The sequence below is a fragment of the Anolis carolinensis genome, chromosome 4, assembly GCF_035594765.1.
Source record: "Anolis carolinensis isolate JA03-04 chromosome 4, rAnoCar3.1.pri, whole genome shotgun sequence".
Lineage (NCBI taxonomy): Eukaryota > Metazoa > Chordata > Lepidosauria > Squamata > Dactyloidae > Anolis > Anolis carolinensis.
Genome location: NC_085844.1, coordinates 16,955,195 through 16,973,042, shown reverse-complemented (window position 1 = coordinate 16,973,042; position 17,848 = coordinate 16,955,195). Strand labels below are relative to the sequence as shown.

The following is a 17,848-nucleotide window of genomic DNA, read 5'->3' as shown; positions in this document are numbered from 1 at the left end:
AACCAATTCTGTTTACTGCTTTGTATATGCTAAAACTAGCAATCTCTAACTCAAGTCTAATCTACTGAAGGTTACTCATGATGTCCACACAAGAGATGCTCAGTGACCATTATTGGAACTTCAAGGTGAAATTAAAAGCTCCAATTCTGATCAATGCCATGAGCAACCTGGCTATTCAAGTGCAAATATGCATGACAGAAGCTTTTACCTTAAGACATTATATCCGAATTACATATTTTTTCTGAGCGATGCCATATGAACGCAACATTAGCAGCTCACTGAAGCATAAGGCTCAAGTGATCCAATTCAGTATCCATTACTTAGAAGAAATGCCAAGAAGACACCAGTGTCTGTATCATATTCAATATCAGGATTACACCACAAGCTACATCTTAGAGCTCTCTGGCTCTGTACCACATCCCCTTGGAGTACAGACCTTGACTTCTTTTTTATTACCCTACTATGTACGGGTGAGGAGAACCAAAATATAAAAGCTGGCTTATCAAAATGAAAACAGTACTAAGCAGACCACATCTCAAAACAAGTACTAAAAGGTCAACTGAATGTATGGCTATTGTAGGGGGAAAGACAAGTTCCATGTTAAGGGTCAAATAAAGCAGATATCACATACATGTACCACTCCTTTCCTCTCTCTTCCTGTCAAATGGCTTTTTCATTTACAAACATTAAACATATTCATCATCTACTTAATAGGAAAGTGACCCAGAATGCCAAGGTGTTTTAGACTCCAACTCCCACAATTCGTAACAGCCAGAATTGTGGGAGTTGAAGTCCAAAACACCTGCAGGGCCAAAATTTGCCCATGCCTGCTCTAGAAAGATACACTGCACAAGTGCAGGATAACCCCTGAAGACATAGGTGGCATGCACTCAGGAGAAACATAAGATTGAAGCCTCTTCTGACAGACTTCCATACATAATGCTTGAGGGAGGACAAACTATTGACCCAAGCATTACTCTGTGAAATGATCAATGAGACAAGTGCTCTTTGTGATAAAAAAGGATGCTCTCTGCATATTTCTTCCAGGGACTGGGTTTTTTTTTAGAATTATCCTTTTCTGTTATTTATATGGTTATGAAAGGACAGAGAAGCTCTACTACTGTCCAGGAGGAAGAACTTGGCAAAAAGATACATTTCATAATTATGGACATAGCTTTCAAAGTTTCCTCATTTCAATAGTATTATGCTAACATCATTTTGGAGAGAACTAACAACTCCTTTGTGATCGTTTTGTGGCTACTGACAATGCTGATCACAAGACACTAATGACAATGCTAAGAGCCATAACTATTTCATAGGGTTTCCCTGATGTACTTCATGAAGTTCACAACATCTTTAGACGTATGATGGGCCTTTTCTACTCCAAGCAGCCCAACTCAAAGTAAACCACCTCAAAATCAAGATGCGATTGCAAACCAATAGTGGAGACTAGTAAGAATGTATTAGTTTGGTTGATTTCCAGTATAAAGAGCTCACATATTGGTGATTAATCAGGTAATAACATGCACTGATTGTTTTAAAGGAGAAAGAAGGATTTTTGGGGTCAAGGGTTTACAAACACTAACGGTGTTAGGCTCTAGACTTTAAAAAGATGTTGGTTTAAAATTATCTTTAAAAACATTCTGTTGAGAAATTTCAGAAGAGATTTTCAAAGCTCCTGTTATTGCCTTCATTCCAATAGGAGGTGACAGTCACGTAACCTAGTTGCAAAAAGAGTAAAAGGAGGTGTACTGCACAAATTCTTTTATAGCCAACTTTCTTACAAAAACTGGGTTGTAGTTTTAACAAACAAGAGTTACACAATTACTTTTCATTGGGTATGTCCTTAAAAAACCCAATGATGGCAAACTGGGATATCCAAGTAGCCTTAGATTATGACTGGAAAAATACCCAACCAGGGACAAAACAATACCCAACCAAAACAATAGTCTTGGTGTCTTGCTTTTTAGGCTTGTTCCCGGGGCTCTTTGGGGTGTTGATTCAGAAAATTGCATTGGATAGACCACATCAGTTCTAGGTATGGTTATCATGTTTTTGTTTTTTTTACAGGTGAGCATACATTCTGTATCTCGAAAATTACAGCCGATAGGGCTAGCAAATTTTTTGAATCCGCAGGTCAATAGACACAGGACTAACATTTGAGGCACCAAAATGTTTGTTGGCCAGTGATTGTTATCTAAAACCTTTTTAAAAAGTGCTGAATGAAGATTAGAACTTCAAAATGTTGATCCCAGTGCCTTGCTATAAAGATAACTTTGACGTATGAAAACATAGTGAGTGAGAGACTTCCAACATCTCAAGTCATAAACTTCTCTTCTTGTCTTGCAAAGTTAGGGCTTTGGCTTCTTTGGAGGAACCAACCCACCTGTAGTGCCGTCTCTCTCTTTTCCTACCTGAAACTAGCTGGTGGTACCCTACTGCTTTCATGTAATATTTGAATAAGGAAGGCATGGACCTTAACACATGCCCTTGGGTCTGAAGGCCAAAAGATGCCCTTGCCAAAAAGCTCAAAATTAAAGTCTAGGCAGTTTGACGACCATGAAGACCACAGCAAGGATTACACCGACCAGCCACCAGATGCAGTGCAGCTTAGACTTACCCAGCGCCTCAGCTGTCGAGAAGGTGAGCATGATGAGAAATAGCAGGATACAAAAATTGACACAGAAAAGGAAAATAAAAGGAAGTCAAAACCAGTGATCCAGCACTCCTAGTGTGCATTCTTTATCATTATTAGCTTGAAGAGAAGCAAAATGATTCAATTCATAGTCCATCTTCTTTTTCCCTTTAATATTTCAACCTTTGAAATAATTTTTAAACCCCTCTCCTCCCAACAGAGTATTTTGTATTCGAAACTATCTTAAACTTAATAATCTCTAGAGCTTAATTTCTTCACGAAGTCTTGTCAGCTGGCGATTCAAATGTTTACATGCCAAAGCAACATAACTTGATGAATTAGACAGGAAGCTAGGAAAAATATTAAATCTATGGTATTTATTAAATGGAGATAGATGTCTTGACTTTTCAAGCCATAGTCTGGGGGACTGGGAGTATCTGCCTTTCTCCATTCCTGCAAACTGGCCTTTTCTTCCAGATGGGATAGCCTAGTGAGCCAAAGTTTTCCCATTATTCTGCTAAATCAGTGGTTCCCAACCTTTTTTTGACCACTTTGATCAGGGACCACTCTCCAACACCATCACCAAAAGGGTTACAAATCAGTTTTTGGTCAACTTTAGATTCAGTTTGGTTATTTGGGGTCCTGATTCAGGAAATTGCATTGGATAGACCACATCAGCTCTAGTTTCTGATACAGAACATAGTCGCCATCTGTTGCCCACAGAAAACTATATTTTATAATCTAGAGCTGATGTGGTCTATCCAATGCAATTTTCTGAATCAGCACCCCAAATAACCCCAGGTACAGGCCTAAAAACAATAATACCAAGGTACCCCCGCTTCCAGGCGCTGCATGGAATGGCTCTGCTCAAGTGGAGGGAGGAGGAAGAGAAACAGCAGTCAGGAGGCTTGTTGTTGTGCCTTTCGTGGGTAGTCAAGCCTCTCCCCTCCCGACATCCCTAGCATGAGAGTTTTGGGAGATCAATCGCTCTCGTTGTAACAGTGTAGTAATGGTGAGGCTGTGGACCATATGTTAGTTCTTGGGGACCACTGGTAGTCCATGGACCACAAGTTTGCAAGAATGGAAACAGACAGATACTCCCTGTCCCACAAACTCTGTCAGGCTCTTCAGTGAAAATATCATCCTCTCTGAGATACAGCTAATAAGTGTGTTAAAAGAGGGATTTAAAAGTAGTTATTATTATTACCACTAAATTATATATGACTGGTGTCAATCTTACAATTCTCTAGGAGTAGAAACCAAGTTGACTTGAGAGATTGCTTATTTTTGAAATTTTATGACAGTTTTTGAAAAAATACAACTCAAAAGCAGTATGGTAGTAACAAGCTATTAGCACATAATAGATTTAATTGCTTTTAAGTCTGAAGCAGCAAGTAATTCACACTCCTGCAGTACAAAGAGGCAACATTACATTCTGTAGATACATCAAGTAGATGATGTAGAACATTTCCAACATGGCAAATTAACCCTCCTGAAGAGGCCAATAACTAATTTTAATTATATACACAACAGGGACCACCCCAATCCCACAACAAAACTCTTATTCACTGACTTCCTTGCTCTTTTAAAAAATGGACATGGCTGTCTTCCAAAATAAAATTTTCCATAACAAAGAGTTCTGGCATCTGAAACCTAAACATCTGTTGGATGAAAGTCATGTTTGTAACATATGAAAAACACTTCCAACTCCTTTAAGGTATAACTATCTGGAGATTTCCTGTCCAAAAATAAAAGACAACTACAAAAGAAAATCTTATTCAATGGCCCAAAGACAGCTAATTATCGAAGTGAACTGGGACTTGTTTTCTCTTGTTATTTTTCAAAGTGAATCACTGCATTTTATATTTTTGCTTTTGTTACAAAGAGTTGATTATCAACTTTTTGCACCATTTTATCTGATGTGCTCACAGTTGAATGAATGTGAGAAAAGGAATGGGCAAGGGCCATGTAAGAATTTCATACAAGTCAAACGTCTTCTTGAGATTTCTCTCCCAGTAGAATACCAGGAGTGGAATGTCACCTGAAGGTTCATAATTATGCAAAAAGGACTAGTTGAAAACCAAGTTTTCCACTTGGAAATGACACTGACTCAAAAAGTACATGTTCAAAACTACTGAAGCATTCCCTGTGCCGTTGAGTGAACAAATACATACATTGACACATGTACACACACAAACACACAAATATGGTGTAGCAGACCACAGGGAACGTTGTGGTCATGCAACTGATTCCAAATCAATTCTGCATCCTAACATATTGCATGTCAATCTAAAGCATTCAGATTTCATCCCGCCCAGAAGAATACTAACCAAGTTTTAAAAAATGCTTTATAAGGGTGGCATATACTTCCACTGCAATACACAGTTTTAGAACTTCTATGATTTCATTTTAATTTTAAAACATTTTCATAGTGAGCTTTGGGCAAAGGCACAACCAAAACACAAGGTAGTATATAGAGACCCATGCAATTACATCAGAAAACAATGCAGCAATTGGTTGCATGTGGACAAATGTATAAATATTCCTTTATGTGGTTTCCACAAAAATGCACAGAAAACACGAGGAACAAATTGCCATTTGGAAGCATTCATCATGTATGGTAGACATGGCAAATTGAAAAAACTACAATAAACAGATAGCCGGACAAAGAAAACAGGGTTTCTTACAGAGACTGGACACCATCTCCGTAAGATTACAGATAATTGCACACATACGTCAGCTGAGTGCAAAAGCCAGATTTCCACTTTCTGTTCTTCTCATTTTCCAATGCTAAGTGTAACCATTCATAAGCAATTGGCCAAAGATGAGTTTGCTAGATTTGTCTGTCTATAACAGACATGGGCAAACTTTGGCTGTTAGAAATTATGGGAACTGAAGTCCAAAACACCTGGAGGGTCGAAGTTCAGCCATGCCTGGTTGAAAGGCTTCCAAAGAAGAAGAGGCAACCAAGAGCCTACGCCATTGTCAACTAGTTCTTAAGACAAATAAGTTCTACCTAATGGTTAAGTAGTGTCTCTTCTCTTATATTTGAATCCACTAGTTCTCATTTTAGTTTCTGAAGAAACTGAAAAAAAGTTTCCATCTTCTACATTCCATCTTCTACAAGACATCTCTTCCATTATCAAAAATGGCTATCTTTTCACTACAGTTTTCTCTTCTGTAAGGCAAGCATGCCTAACACTCTAAGAACCGATGTCCTGTTGTCAAGCTTAAGAACTACTGGGTGATTATTATTGTTTGCCAAAAGGTTAGGTCCACCTTTTGGACTGCCCCATCTAAACTAGTTAACCAGAATGGTGACTGGGTCCTTCTTACACAGTGAATTATGTAAAATAACTTGCAAAATTTTAACTAGAGGCAAGCATAAAATTCACAATAACCCTGTTTAGGCATTCAATAATTCTGTCTGTCAAAGGGAATGATCACTACATCCACATTTGACCTTCCTATATTTACTGGAAAGATCTGAATGGGTCCAATGCTCCATTATATCAGGAATCATGCCTCATCAAGGTTTCACCAGGGTTGTTATATTGAAAATATGAGACTTCTCAAATTCATTTAATAATTGCATACGAGAGGAAATTACATCATGTGTTGCTTGTCATGCAACCAAGTAACAAGCAATACAAGATGAAATTGCCTATTCTATACAACCATTAAAGGTACAGAAGCCTTCTCCAGCTTTCACTCTGGCAACACTACTTCCTAATCATGTGAATCTCTTGAATGTGAAGTTGCACAACCTATGGTTTTCTCTTCAAGTCATGGGTGGAAGAGATGAAGCCACAGCACCATTTCCCTCCACAATTACTAAAGATATGAATAATAGATCTAATCGTGCCTTTAAGACTAATCAAGAGAAAGAAGTTGGTAGCATAATTTGTGAACTTAAGTCTGCTTCATCAGATGCAATATGTAGGTGCTACGACATCTATCAGTATACTGATCCAGACTAACACAGCTATGTCTTTGAATACAAGTAATCTTTATCTGTTTCCTCCCTCTCTCCTTACTTTCTATAATATTAATATAAAATACAATAAAAATAATGCCAATGGGAGAAAATGGCAAGAACGACAGTCTGGTCCCTGAAATGTTTTTTCAAAGCACCCTTTAAAAAAAGTGGTATGGTCAATTTTTTGGAAACAAAAGCCACAAGACAACTGTGTATGCTGAACATGAGGCGCGCACACACATATTATGGAATTCTTCACAAGGGTTCCCAATATTATTTGGGACACTACAGCATTTCAAAAAAATTAAGGCTAAACTCAATAAGAGTTAAAAACTGATTCTACGTATATTAGGGCTTATTAGAACATTGCTTGTAAAAAAAAACATAAAATAGAGTCCTTGGATGTTTGGAGGGTTTAAGAAACACAGAAAAACTGTATAGTTTATTTTTCTTTGTTTTTGTCTTTCTCATTTCAAGCTTCTAATGGAGTAATAATGCCAATTCCATAAAAGCAAAATGAAAAAAAAATCCAATCTCTGCTTTTTAACCATTATGGGGATACAAATAACAGGGGAGGTAAAGATAAAGGCAATTGCCACTACAACTGGAGCTGGTTTCAAACTGATTTCAATACTAAATTGAAAAAAACAAAACAAAACAAAAACATGAATGCCCTCAGTTTTTGTATGACTAGTTACAACTCCCAGAAATCCCAGCCAGTTTACCAACTGTTAGGATTTCTGGGAGTTGAAGGTCAAAACATCTGGAGACCCACAGGTTTCCCCTGTGTGCTAGGGAGACATAGTCAGAAAAATAGTCAGACTCTTAGGCCCTAGAACAGTGTTTGATGTTCCTCCAGGTGTATAGGATGTCAATTCCCAGAAAACCCAACCAGCACGGAACAGTGGTCAGGAATTCTAGTAGTTGAAGTCTGGAACCTCTATAGAAGTGGTTATCAACTTGGAGTCCCCAGATGTTTTTGGCCTTCAACTCCCAAAAATCCTAACAGCTGGTAAACTGGCTGAGATTTCTGGGAGTTGTAGGCCAAAAACACCTGGGGACCCCCAGGTTGAGAACCACTGCTCTATAGGATCAAAGCTGGAGACCATCAGCCCTAAAAGACAGTGTCCCACCCTCCAGTCTGAAGACATATACCTCTGGTCTGAATCTAGGGATGCTAAACTGAAAACCAGAGAGGTTTCCTATACCTTTAATGGATGTGAATAAGAGGAGAATCCAGGATTTGTTGCTAGTTATCTGGTTGCATAAGCAGCAACTCCTGTTGACATTCGTTCTCCTACTCACTCCAATTTCAGTCTGGTTACATTTGAATCATAGAATCATAGAGTTGGAAGAGACCTCATAGGCCATCCAGTCCAACCTCATGCCAAGAAGCAGGAAAACTGTATTCAAAGCACCCCTGACAGATGGCTATCCAGCCTCTGTTTAAAAGCATCCAAAGAAGGAGCCTCCACCACACTCTGGGGCAGAGAGTTCCACTGCTGAACAGCTCTTACTTCAATCCAATAATGAGATGCCACCTGTGCTCCCCAATCCTGCTCCAAAGAGTTTCCCAATTCTGTGGATTAAGTTTTGAGAGCATACCAAAGTTTGCAGAGGTGAGGTAGAGATTGCTCTGTATCCATGTGGGCAGAAAGTTCTGATACCAAAGCAACCCTGTCAGATCTTGACCTTGCTAGTTAAATAACACTAACATTTTTTTTTAAAAAAATCTGTTCCTGGTTTGAAAGTCATTTCCTGTTTAATGGTTCAATACTTGTTATACTTCAGAAACTTTGTTTTTGTGGCTGCCACAAACTAAGTTGAATTGGTTGAGACTATGAGATACTCACTGAAAAACTATAGCAAAATGTGCTGCCGGATGTCCATCACAAACAAAGTTTTTGCAGTTTAATAAACTTTTTCCATGTTTTTATGATTGAACCAGTTAGGAAATGACATTTACAACCCAGGAACAAAAATCAGGTTACATAGTGAAATGGGCTCCCTGTTCCTAATGCCATTTATCAAACTTTGATGCTCATATCAGGTCAAGGCTTAGCATTTGCAGGAGTATCTCTAGGTGACACAAATAGGATCATTGCTCTTTGATCTTGTTCTTCCCTAAATTGGGAAGACTGTTGATTGGAAACAAAAAACCGGAACAGTTGACCAGTTTTGTACAATACAAAAGGGATATAAGGGTGTTGGACAAGCAGGCATGCAGGGCTCCACACAAAACACAAATATGCTCCAGAGCCTTGAACATATATCACTATGATTTCAGGAGGAAGGCCAGCCCTGAACCAATACCTGATATTAGAATGCATTAGTGGTTTACATGTGGAGAAATACCAATACATTCACATGAATGAATTGCATCCAAACTTCCTCCTACTCAGCACAGTATGATTGCATTTTACAACACCCAACAAACAGCAGTGACGGTAGAAGTCATACTGTTTACAGACAGAACACAGAAAAGGGTAGGAACATAATTTGCTAATGTAATTGCTCCATGGTGCTGACAATGACATGTCTGCTTTCCAAGAATGTTTACATCGTTATAAAATACTCTGCAAAATTTGTGGGTTGAAATGAAAGGGAGTTATTTTTAGAACACTTTACCATAGTTAAACCTTACACCCAGCCATTGAAGTAACTGGATCAAAATAATGTTCCAGCGCAAGTCCATGTCAATGCAATAATGCTACATTTTCCAATCTGGAGACTGGACACCAAAAGTGAGTGATGACAGTTAGGTGGACGTGGATATGCCAGATACAGTAGAGTCTCACTAATCCAAGCCTCGCTTATCCAAGCCTCTGGATAATCCAAGCCATTTTTTTGTCAATGTTTTCAATATATCGTGATATTTTGGTGCTAAATTCGTAAATACAGTAATTACAACATAACATTACTGCGTATTGAACTACGTTTTCTGTCAAATTTGTTGTATAACATAATGTTTTGGTGCTTAATTTGTAAAATCATAACTTAATTTGATGTTTAATAGGCTTTTCCTTAATCCCTCCTTATTATCCAAGATATTCGCTTATCCAAGCTTCTGCCGGCCCGTTTAGCTTGGATGAGACTCTACTGTACTTGTTTTTGGATGGGGAAACTGGGCAAGATGCCCTCAGAGGACTGATCTCTGAAAGGCTCAAGATGACATAGGGATCTAAACATCCATCAGGTCAACCCAAGCTTTCTGAACATAGCTCATGGCCTGACTGAAATTAAAGATCAAAAATGAAAGGGCTAGCAAACCCACACTCAAGATCAAGTTGCAATCCAGAGGTGCATTGGGATGGAGAGGAAAATTTCATCCATCCAATATTTCAAATTTAATGTCGTTGTTCCTCAGTAGGCTCTGCTCTTCGCTATTCTTCAGATTATTTCTGTTTACTTCCAGGAACAATGAGCATTCTCTTTCTCTCTAATTGAATACACCCAAAGGCAAGCTTCTGATTGTTCTGACTCTTACAGTAATCCTCTCCGAAGTTGAAACAGATTTGCTGTGCTCCCTAAGAAGAATGGGTGCACAAGCAAGATATGGAGACCTTTTCAGATGTTGGTAATCTAATAACTTTAGAAAAGAGCGCAAATCCGTATGTATTGCTCTATGGTGGGTATTAAATAAGACATCTAATGTGTGTGATTCATGTACCTAATTATATACGTCAAGTGTCTCATCTAATACTCACCATGGAATAATACATATGAATGTGTATGTATTATTAAAAATAATATATTAAAAGGATAATAATAATAATAATAATAGCATATCTATCTTGTTTTCTGTGTAATACAATATAATAATAATATCCTAGTTTTTCTCTCTAAAAAGAGGCTCGAAGTGCTTCACAATAAAACCAATACAATGATATTAAAACCTGAATCATATACCTAAATAGTTACTTGAATGTATTGATAGTGCTTTAGGACTCTTGGAGGTCTCTCATTGATAGGTCAAGTTGAAGGCAGTTAACAACAATAACAAATTAATACATTCAAGTATTTTTTTAAGTCTATGATGCATATATATTCCTTCAAATCAAATATGGAGGACATCATGCAGCATGTGAAGAAAAGAACAATGGGGACATTTACCTTTCTTTGCTTTCTTTTGCAGTTTCAGTGTATCTGAGGATTTCTTTTTTATCTCTTGGCGGGCTTTCTTGTATTCTAAAAGAGACAAAAACAGTTTGCATTGTGACACATTTGAGATCAATAGCATAACATGCTTTGAAGCACTAGGTTATTTCTGGCATGGCTGGAAGCTGAAGCTGGTGAAGATTATGCAGGAAAGATATATACTTTAAGAGTGCGATCATATACTTGCCTAAACAGACAAGTTCCACTGAGCTGAACAAGGCTTGGTTTGCAGTAAGTATATAGTATATAAGTATATTGCTTAGTTGCTCACAATCAGGATCACATATTTTATTTATTTACTTATGTGTTTGTTTATTTAAAAACTACATCTTATCTTGTTTCCAAAAACTAGCAGCTATGTGCAAGACTTATACATCTAACACCCCATAAAAGAACAAATAATTTTTTGTAAATTTCAGAAGAGTCCCACGATAATAAAAGACCAACATATTTGTGGGTTGCTGTAAGTTTTCCAGGCTGTATAGCCATGTTCCAGAAGCATTCTCTCCTGATACTTCTGGAACATGGCCATACAGGCTGGAAAACTCACAGCTACCCAGTGATTCTGGCCATGAAAGTCTTCCACAACACATCCAACAAATTTGTTTCTGTATTGAATTTGGCTGAATACAACATTCTTCACCAGAGACCTAAAGCATTATCCTGAGTTTCATATCCAGTGGGTCTTTGGAAACTGTTGGGTTTGGTACAGGATCCTCCATGGATACCAAAATCCATGGACACTTAAGTCCCATTGTGTACAATGGTGAAGCAAAATAATGTCGTGTGTGTGTGTGTGTGTGTGTGTGTGTGTGTGTGTGTTATGGCCAGTAGCCAGCAGATAGACAGACAGATAGATAGATAGATAGATAGATAGATAGATAGATAGATAGAAGCAAAATCAATTATCATCATCATTATTAATATTATTTATATCCTACTATTTCTCTCTAAAAAAATGAAACACAAAGTGGCTCAAGGTTTGCTTATTTTTAAGCTATGGATGATTGATTTCATGGATCAACTATATACAATGGATGACTATATACAAACACATGTTTTGCAGGAAGATAGGCTGTAAATGGTTAAGGTCAGGAGGAAATGAAATCGAAAAGCACAGACGAGGACAATTCTGTTATCAGCAACAGCAATTTACAGAAAAGCTGCTGCCGGTAATACAATAGTGTTGTGTGAAAGGACAGTGTTATTAACAGGGGCTGTTTCTGCTTTTTGTGATCATTTGACCTCAATGTTTACTCTGCCCACCATCCCAAAACACCTATGCCATTGGGTAGAAAATAAAATGCATTATTGTTGTTATATCTCGGGATAACACTTCCTATCTGGCCAAATGGACAGCAGTATTTGGAAGCTTACAGCATAACAACTCTTTCTTAGCTTTTAAGCTGTGAAAATACTCTTTTTCCCCCCTGTAACATACAAGTATGCCAATAGCTAACACCTCCAAAAACCAATAAAACAGAACACTGGAGAGCACATTCATTATTAAAACTACATTTCTGAAAACAAGCCATTAGGAGCAGCAGTCATTAAAAAGAGCCAAATAGATAAACAATATTGTTTCCATGCAGCAGCTTAACATTATTTTGCGATTTATTTTTGTCTATATTAACAGAGCATTATAAGCTGCAATGGGTCTTGACTTTTTTTTTCAATTTAGTATGAAATGGATTAATAAAAATGCAGTTAAAAATACATCAAGAGCAGGTCTTATCATGACTTCATTTCATCTTAGGAAATCAGTAGTACTTTATGGAGACTATTACTACAAATGCAGCAAAAGGGGGCCAGATAGTCATATTGTTTTGCTAGCAACAGAAACATTTCATGGCCATAAATTCTGATTGTATCACCCTCTCGCCACTTGGTGGAGTGCTTAAACACATATAAATCATAGAACAATTACCATCCGGTAACCTCATGGCTGGAGACCTCTGTATGAAATAACCGTATCAGCTTACTCTTTTTAAAGAGGGCAGGTTCTACCTGTCCTGCTGATGCCGATACAACAATGGTTTCCTGACGTTTGTTGTTAAAATACACTCCAACCTTGCAAGCAATTCCTTTTTCCTAGAAGAGTTATTATGCCCACCCACTTCCACCTATCAGGGAATTTTATATTAACACGAGCATTAGCTAATGCTAAATTAACTAAGATTTTCTTTCAACTAGGGAATATTAAAATATGGGTTTCAGATGGTGGTTAAACATAAAACTTAGTTAGCCTCAATCTTGGTTAAACAGTGGTATTCCAGCAATAAGAAGAAAAATGTAGTAAAGAGCAATGTCATTTCCGGATTGTCCATTTGTTATCTGGAATTAAGACGTTGCTAATATCTTGCATGAACTCCCAATGGCCGTTATCCCATTGCGACATTGTTAGTGAATACTATGTTCTTGTTAAAATGAGAAAGATAGCCAAAACAATCAATATATTTCAGTAGCTTCACAAGCTAATATCCCACAAAAGCTCACTTTATATTTTATTATACGATATTACTTATCCAAAAACTAGATCTCTGAGAAAATTGAACAAAAAAAAGGAAAAACTGTTTGGGAACAGAATCTATTTTTTTTAAAAAAAACACAACAGCAACATATTTATTCAGCAGACTCTGTTCACTCTCTATCTCAGGGATCCTCAAATATTTTAAGTGAAGGGTCGGTTCAAGTTCCCCCAGTCAGTTGGCGGCCCAAACTATAGTCTGAAAAACCATGATTCCAATACACACTACACATATCTTATTTGTAGTGCAAAAAACATGAAAGAACAATACAATATTTAAAATGAATAATTTTAACCAACATAAATTTACCAGTATTTCAATGGGGACTGTTTTTGACTGATGAGATAGACAAGTTAATGAGAATTGTTGTGTGCTTTCAAGTATACAAGTTTAGGGCAGGGGCCAGATCAATGACCCTGGAGGGCTGCATCCGGCCTACGGGCCTTAGTTTGGGAACCCCTGCTCTATCTCAATCCTATTATTACTTACCTTTTGCATGGTCTTTGTCCAGCTGGTTGGCCACTTTTTTCCACTCTTCCATCTGCTCTTGAAGTGGGTTTATCAGACAGTCAATTAAAGCACTAGTTTTGTGGAGAAAACACAAAGAGGAGTCAAGTCCTGCAGGGAAATAGTAAATATGGCATGCTATGGAATATTCTGAAGCCATGTTGGCAACAATTTAGTCTTGTAAACACCTTACTTCAACAACTTTTAAAACATTTCTGTAAGATACGAGTTGCATTCTTTACTCTATACCGAAAACTGAACAACAGAATACGGTTATTAACCAATATGTGACACAGTGAGTGTTTTCCACCAGAAATTTCCTTAGCCCAATCTATACTGCCGTATAATGCAGTTAAACTGCATTATATGACATTATAGATCCATAGAATATAGTTCAATGCATTTAAACTGCATTATGAAACTGTATTACATGTCAGATGGGGGCCTTGTTTGTAGCTAAGATAGCTAGCAACTGGGTACTCTTCAGACAGTTTAGACTACAATCTCCATCAGCTCAAAGTCAGAATGGTCCAGGATTATGTATAATATAATCCCAACACCTAGAAGGCTTCTCTATCCCAAATTTCTCAGCCAACATGCAATAGAAATTCTCACAATCACTAGAGAGAGTCAACAGATAATATGGCAAACCTGTTAAAAAAGAATAGCCTTTGTCACAATAGTCCCAATTTCTCAATACTAGACGCCTTGCCTTTTGGCATTCTTCACTCAGTGCTGAGCTACAGTAACACAAGGGACAGGAATTCCTGGTGTATAATTTGGAAAAAGTCTCGGAGCAGCAAGTCCAATTTCTCAGGATGGGCAGTTAAAATCTCCTTCTTTCACAAAGCCTGGTTTGTTTGGGACGAGAAAAGAAAAGGGTGTTCCCAGCGACAGAAAGGCAGAGGCCGGCTGGAAACTGGCCCCAGTAAACAATTTCATCTGGTCCCTGAATGAAAAGGGTTGTGTACCAATTACTTCTTGACTTCAGTCCAGAAGCTAATGAAGAGCGATTTCCAAACTCCCGTCAGTTCATTGGCACAGATGGCTCACCTTGAAAACTGCCTGAGCTTGGACTCTATGCTTCTGTGCCGCATGCACATTCGGGTCAGAGCAGAACCAATTTCTCTGGTGGCACCTGAAGAAATGACAAAAGAGAAGAGGAAATAGTATTTTTAAAAATATTTTATACATTTTTATTTTAAATAGTGTTTAAAGGAAGAAAAGTGGGATTTAAAGCACAGATTAGAACAGTGGTTTTCAAAATTGGGTGTAGTTTGGCTTCAATTTACAATATACTCAACAAGGAAAGATTCTCTTAGTCCAGCATTTGGAGACTCACAAGTTGGGAATCACTAGATAAGACTAAGGCAAGGGTACACACATTTGACTCACAAAATATTGCTTTGCTGCACTTTCCATCATCCCCAACATTAGTTTTGTATGCCTCATTATATTTATAGTCCAACATTTGAAGGATCACAAGATGTTTATCTCCATAAAGATCAGAATCCTTTACAAGGTGGTACTTGGAGGCCTAATATATGGTATTACATGGCAGAAAAATAACCTGAAAGAATGTAAAGTGTTTTATCAATTATTAATCCTATAATTTTCAGAGAGTATTTGGTGAGGGAATAACAAAGTGACTTTTTGGTGGCTGCTCTTTGTGTCAAAAACTTTTTTCTATGGGAAGTTGTGTTACTACTTCTCCACTTTGCTTCCATCAAGAGGCTCAAGAAGGCTTTTGGGAACTATTTGGCAGCTGGGAAATGATAGATGCTGTCCTTATTTTTTTTTAATTATTGCATTTTAAATTATTTTCGATCTCATTGTTATCTGGATCGCATCATTTTGTTGACCTCCAAGACTTGGAAGCCAAGGTGGGACATGCATCATACCCAGCTAGCCATTCAACCTAAAACTATACACCAAACAAGAAAATAGTGGAGATATATTGGAACATCTGCATTCTCATAGAAGTTTCACAGAGCTCTGCCAAATTACTACCTGTGAAGAATCAATTTATACAATTATCTTTGCAGATCTTCACAATAACAAGGATTAATCTGGGATTTAATAGATCAATACTTGGAAATCTGGCTCCCTACTGTGCAATAGTATATTGAACTATATGCAATAGTTCACACACAGGAGTCATTTTTAAAAAGTCATCCATTTGTCTACGGTCACCTTCAACATATCAACAGCCTTAAAAAACAACCACAATACTAACCGTTTATAAATATGCCACCCACTCAGTTGTTAGAGCATCACAATAATATTCAACTCCATTGACTTTTCAATTTTGTTGTGTTGCAAACAACAAGTACCAGTTTGGTTTTGTTTACTTGACGTTTCCTCTACTATAAAAATATTTTGGCTCTTCACCATGTTGAGTGTTTAATGCCAATTAAATCTACTGGCAATTGTAACAACAATAAAATGTGGAAAAGTCAAAGAGGGGACAAATACCATTGCAAGGCACTGTATGGCTATAAACAATCTGTATACACCTGTGTTTTCAGTGCAAATAAAATAAAAGGAATGGAAACATGTACACTATGAATGCTATGATGCCCAATACGGTACTGGGCCCTGTAAAAACAAAAACACACAATATCCAGTTTTTGTCACTCAGTGTCAGCCAGCTTAATGCATGAATCACTTTTGAGTGATGGTTGGTAGAACAGTGAGCAAGTGTTGGATCTATCTTGCAGCAAAGACTTGTGTATTATACCAAAGAAAAGCAAATCCTCACCAATATGCATACATATACATACATAAACACACTAAAAAGTTTCATTAGCCATACTAATCGTAGGGATATTGCTTTTACAGTAATTCTCAAATTTTGGATGGCCTTGGTAGCTGGATCACTCAAAACCACTTTTTTCCTCATTATCCATGAAAGGACATGCAAAGACTATTCCAGCTTGTTTTTCCAGAGTGACTGTTTGCATCTCATCCCACACTTGTTCTATATTTTTGTGGGGAAGAAGAGAGAGATGTTGAGTTGTTTTTTCCAGCCATCAGTTCAGAATGGCTCCAGGGCCTTCCAACATTTCTGCAATGCAAAGGAAGGCCTAAACTGCAAAGGATTTGAAACCAGTAGATGGTGCAGTTCCCAAGGAACACAAACCTTGGAAGAACTGCCTCCATGAATCAGTGCTTATGATGCCCAACAGTTCTTGAAAAGAGAAAGATCACATGGCAGGATGGAAACAATCATCCCTTGTACTTCACATTTGTTATTGGACCTCTATGTTGCTTTTCAACTTGGATCTAACACACACATCTCAATGGTTATCCAGTCCAACCCTTTCTGCCATGCAGGAAAAGCACAATCAAACCCCTCCCAACAGATGGTCATCCATGCTCATAGTCATTAGCAGCCTCATGGAGAAACAGCACTATAGAATCAAAGTCTCCTAGAGTTCCATGTTTGATTAAACCTTTTAATAGGCTGTAACCTGCCTTTTACTCCAACCGTAAGAGAAAAAGACCCCATCCAAGTCTTGCTGGACTTAAAATCTCAGTAGTCTGTAGCTCACTTAGCCAACCGTTGGGTGTGATGGGAGCTATAAATTCGGCAACAAGAGGGCACTTCCATCATTGATACCGATAAGACTGAACCAAATGGGCCAATGATTTGACTTACTATAGTAACAGCTTTCTAAATTCCTAAAATTACACTACAAACTAGTATAGTGGAGTAGTGTGAGTAGGTGTAGCCTAGACAGAGTGACTCACAAGTAATGTAGCGGGGGAGTGATGAAGATGTAACACATTTCAAAAATAATACACCAAGTGGGAACAGCGTCAGCCTCAAAGTAGATGATACGCTCAGCGGGTTGTGAGAAAAGATGTAAAAAGATGTAAAAAGTGGTAAAATATGGGTGTTTTATCACAGCACATGCTTTTCAACACCAACATAATGTAACTCTAGAGTGCTTTGTTTCAAAATTAATCTTTAGAAGGTAAATAATATGGTCTTAATCTGCAAATATGATAACTAAGGTGCATATCCCTAAGGAAATC

At 37.7% G+C, this 17,848-nt stretch overlaps 1 protein-coding gene across 13 annotated transcripts in view; it reads right to left on the bottom strand.

The window, feature by feature from the left end:
- The window catches only part of mtss1 (MTSS I-BAR domain containing 1), a 164,603-nt gene that overhangs the window by 24,080 nt on the left and 122,675 nt on the right, over positions 1-17,848 (bottom strand). For 8 of the 13 annotated variants that reach the window (XM_062980034.1, XM_062980030.1, XM_062980031.1 and 5 more), the window contains 4 exons: positions 14,861-14,945; positions 13,790-13,881; positions 10,728-10,802; positions 2,621-2,632 (listed from right to left, as the gene is read on the bottom strand). In XM_062980034.1, the coding sequence (XP_062836104.1) occupies positions 2,621-2,632; positions 10,728-10,802; positions 13,790-13,881; positions 14,861-14,945 (264 nt within the window). The remainder of the gene's footprint in view (positions 1-2,620; positions 2,633-10,727; positions 10,803-13,789; positions 13,882-14,860; positions 14,946-17,848) is intronic. The other 5 variants (XM_062980032.1, XM_062980033.1, XM_062980039.1 and 2 more) reach the window with 1 other exon arrangement.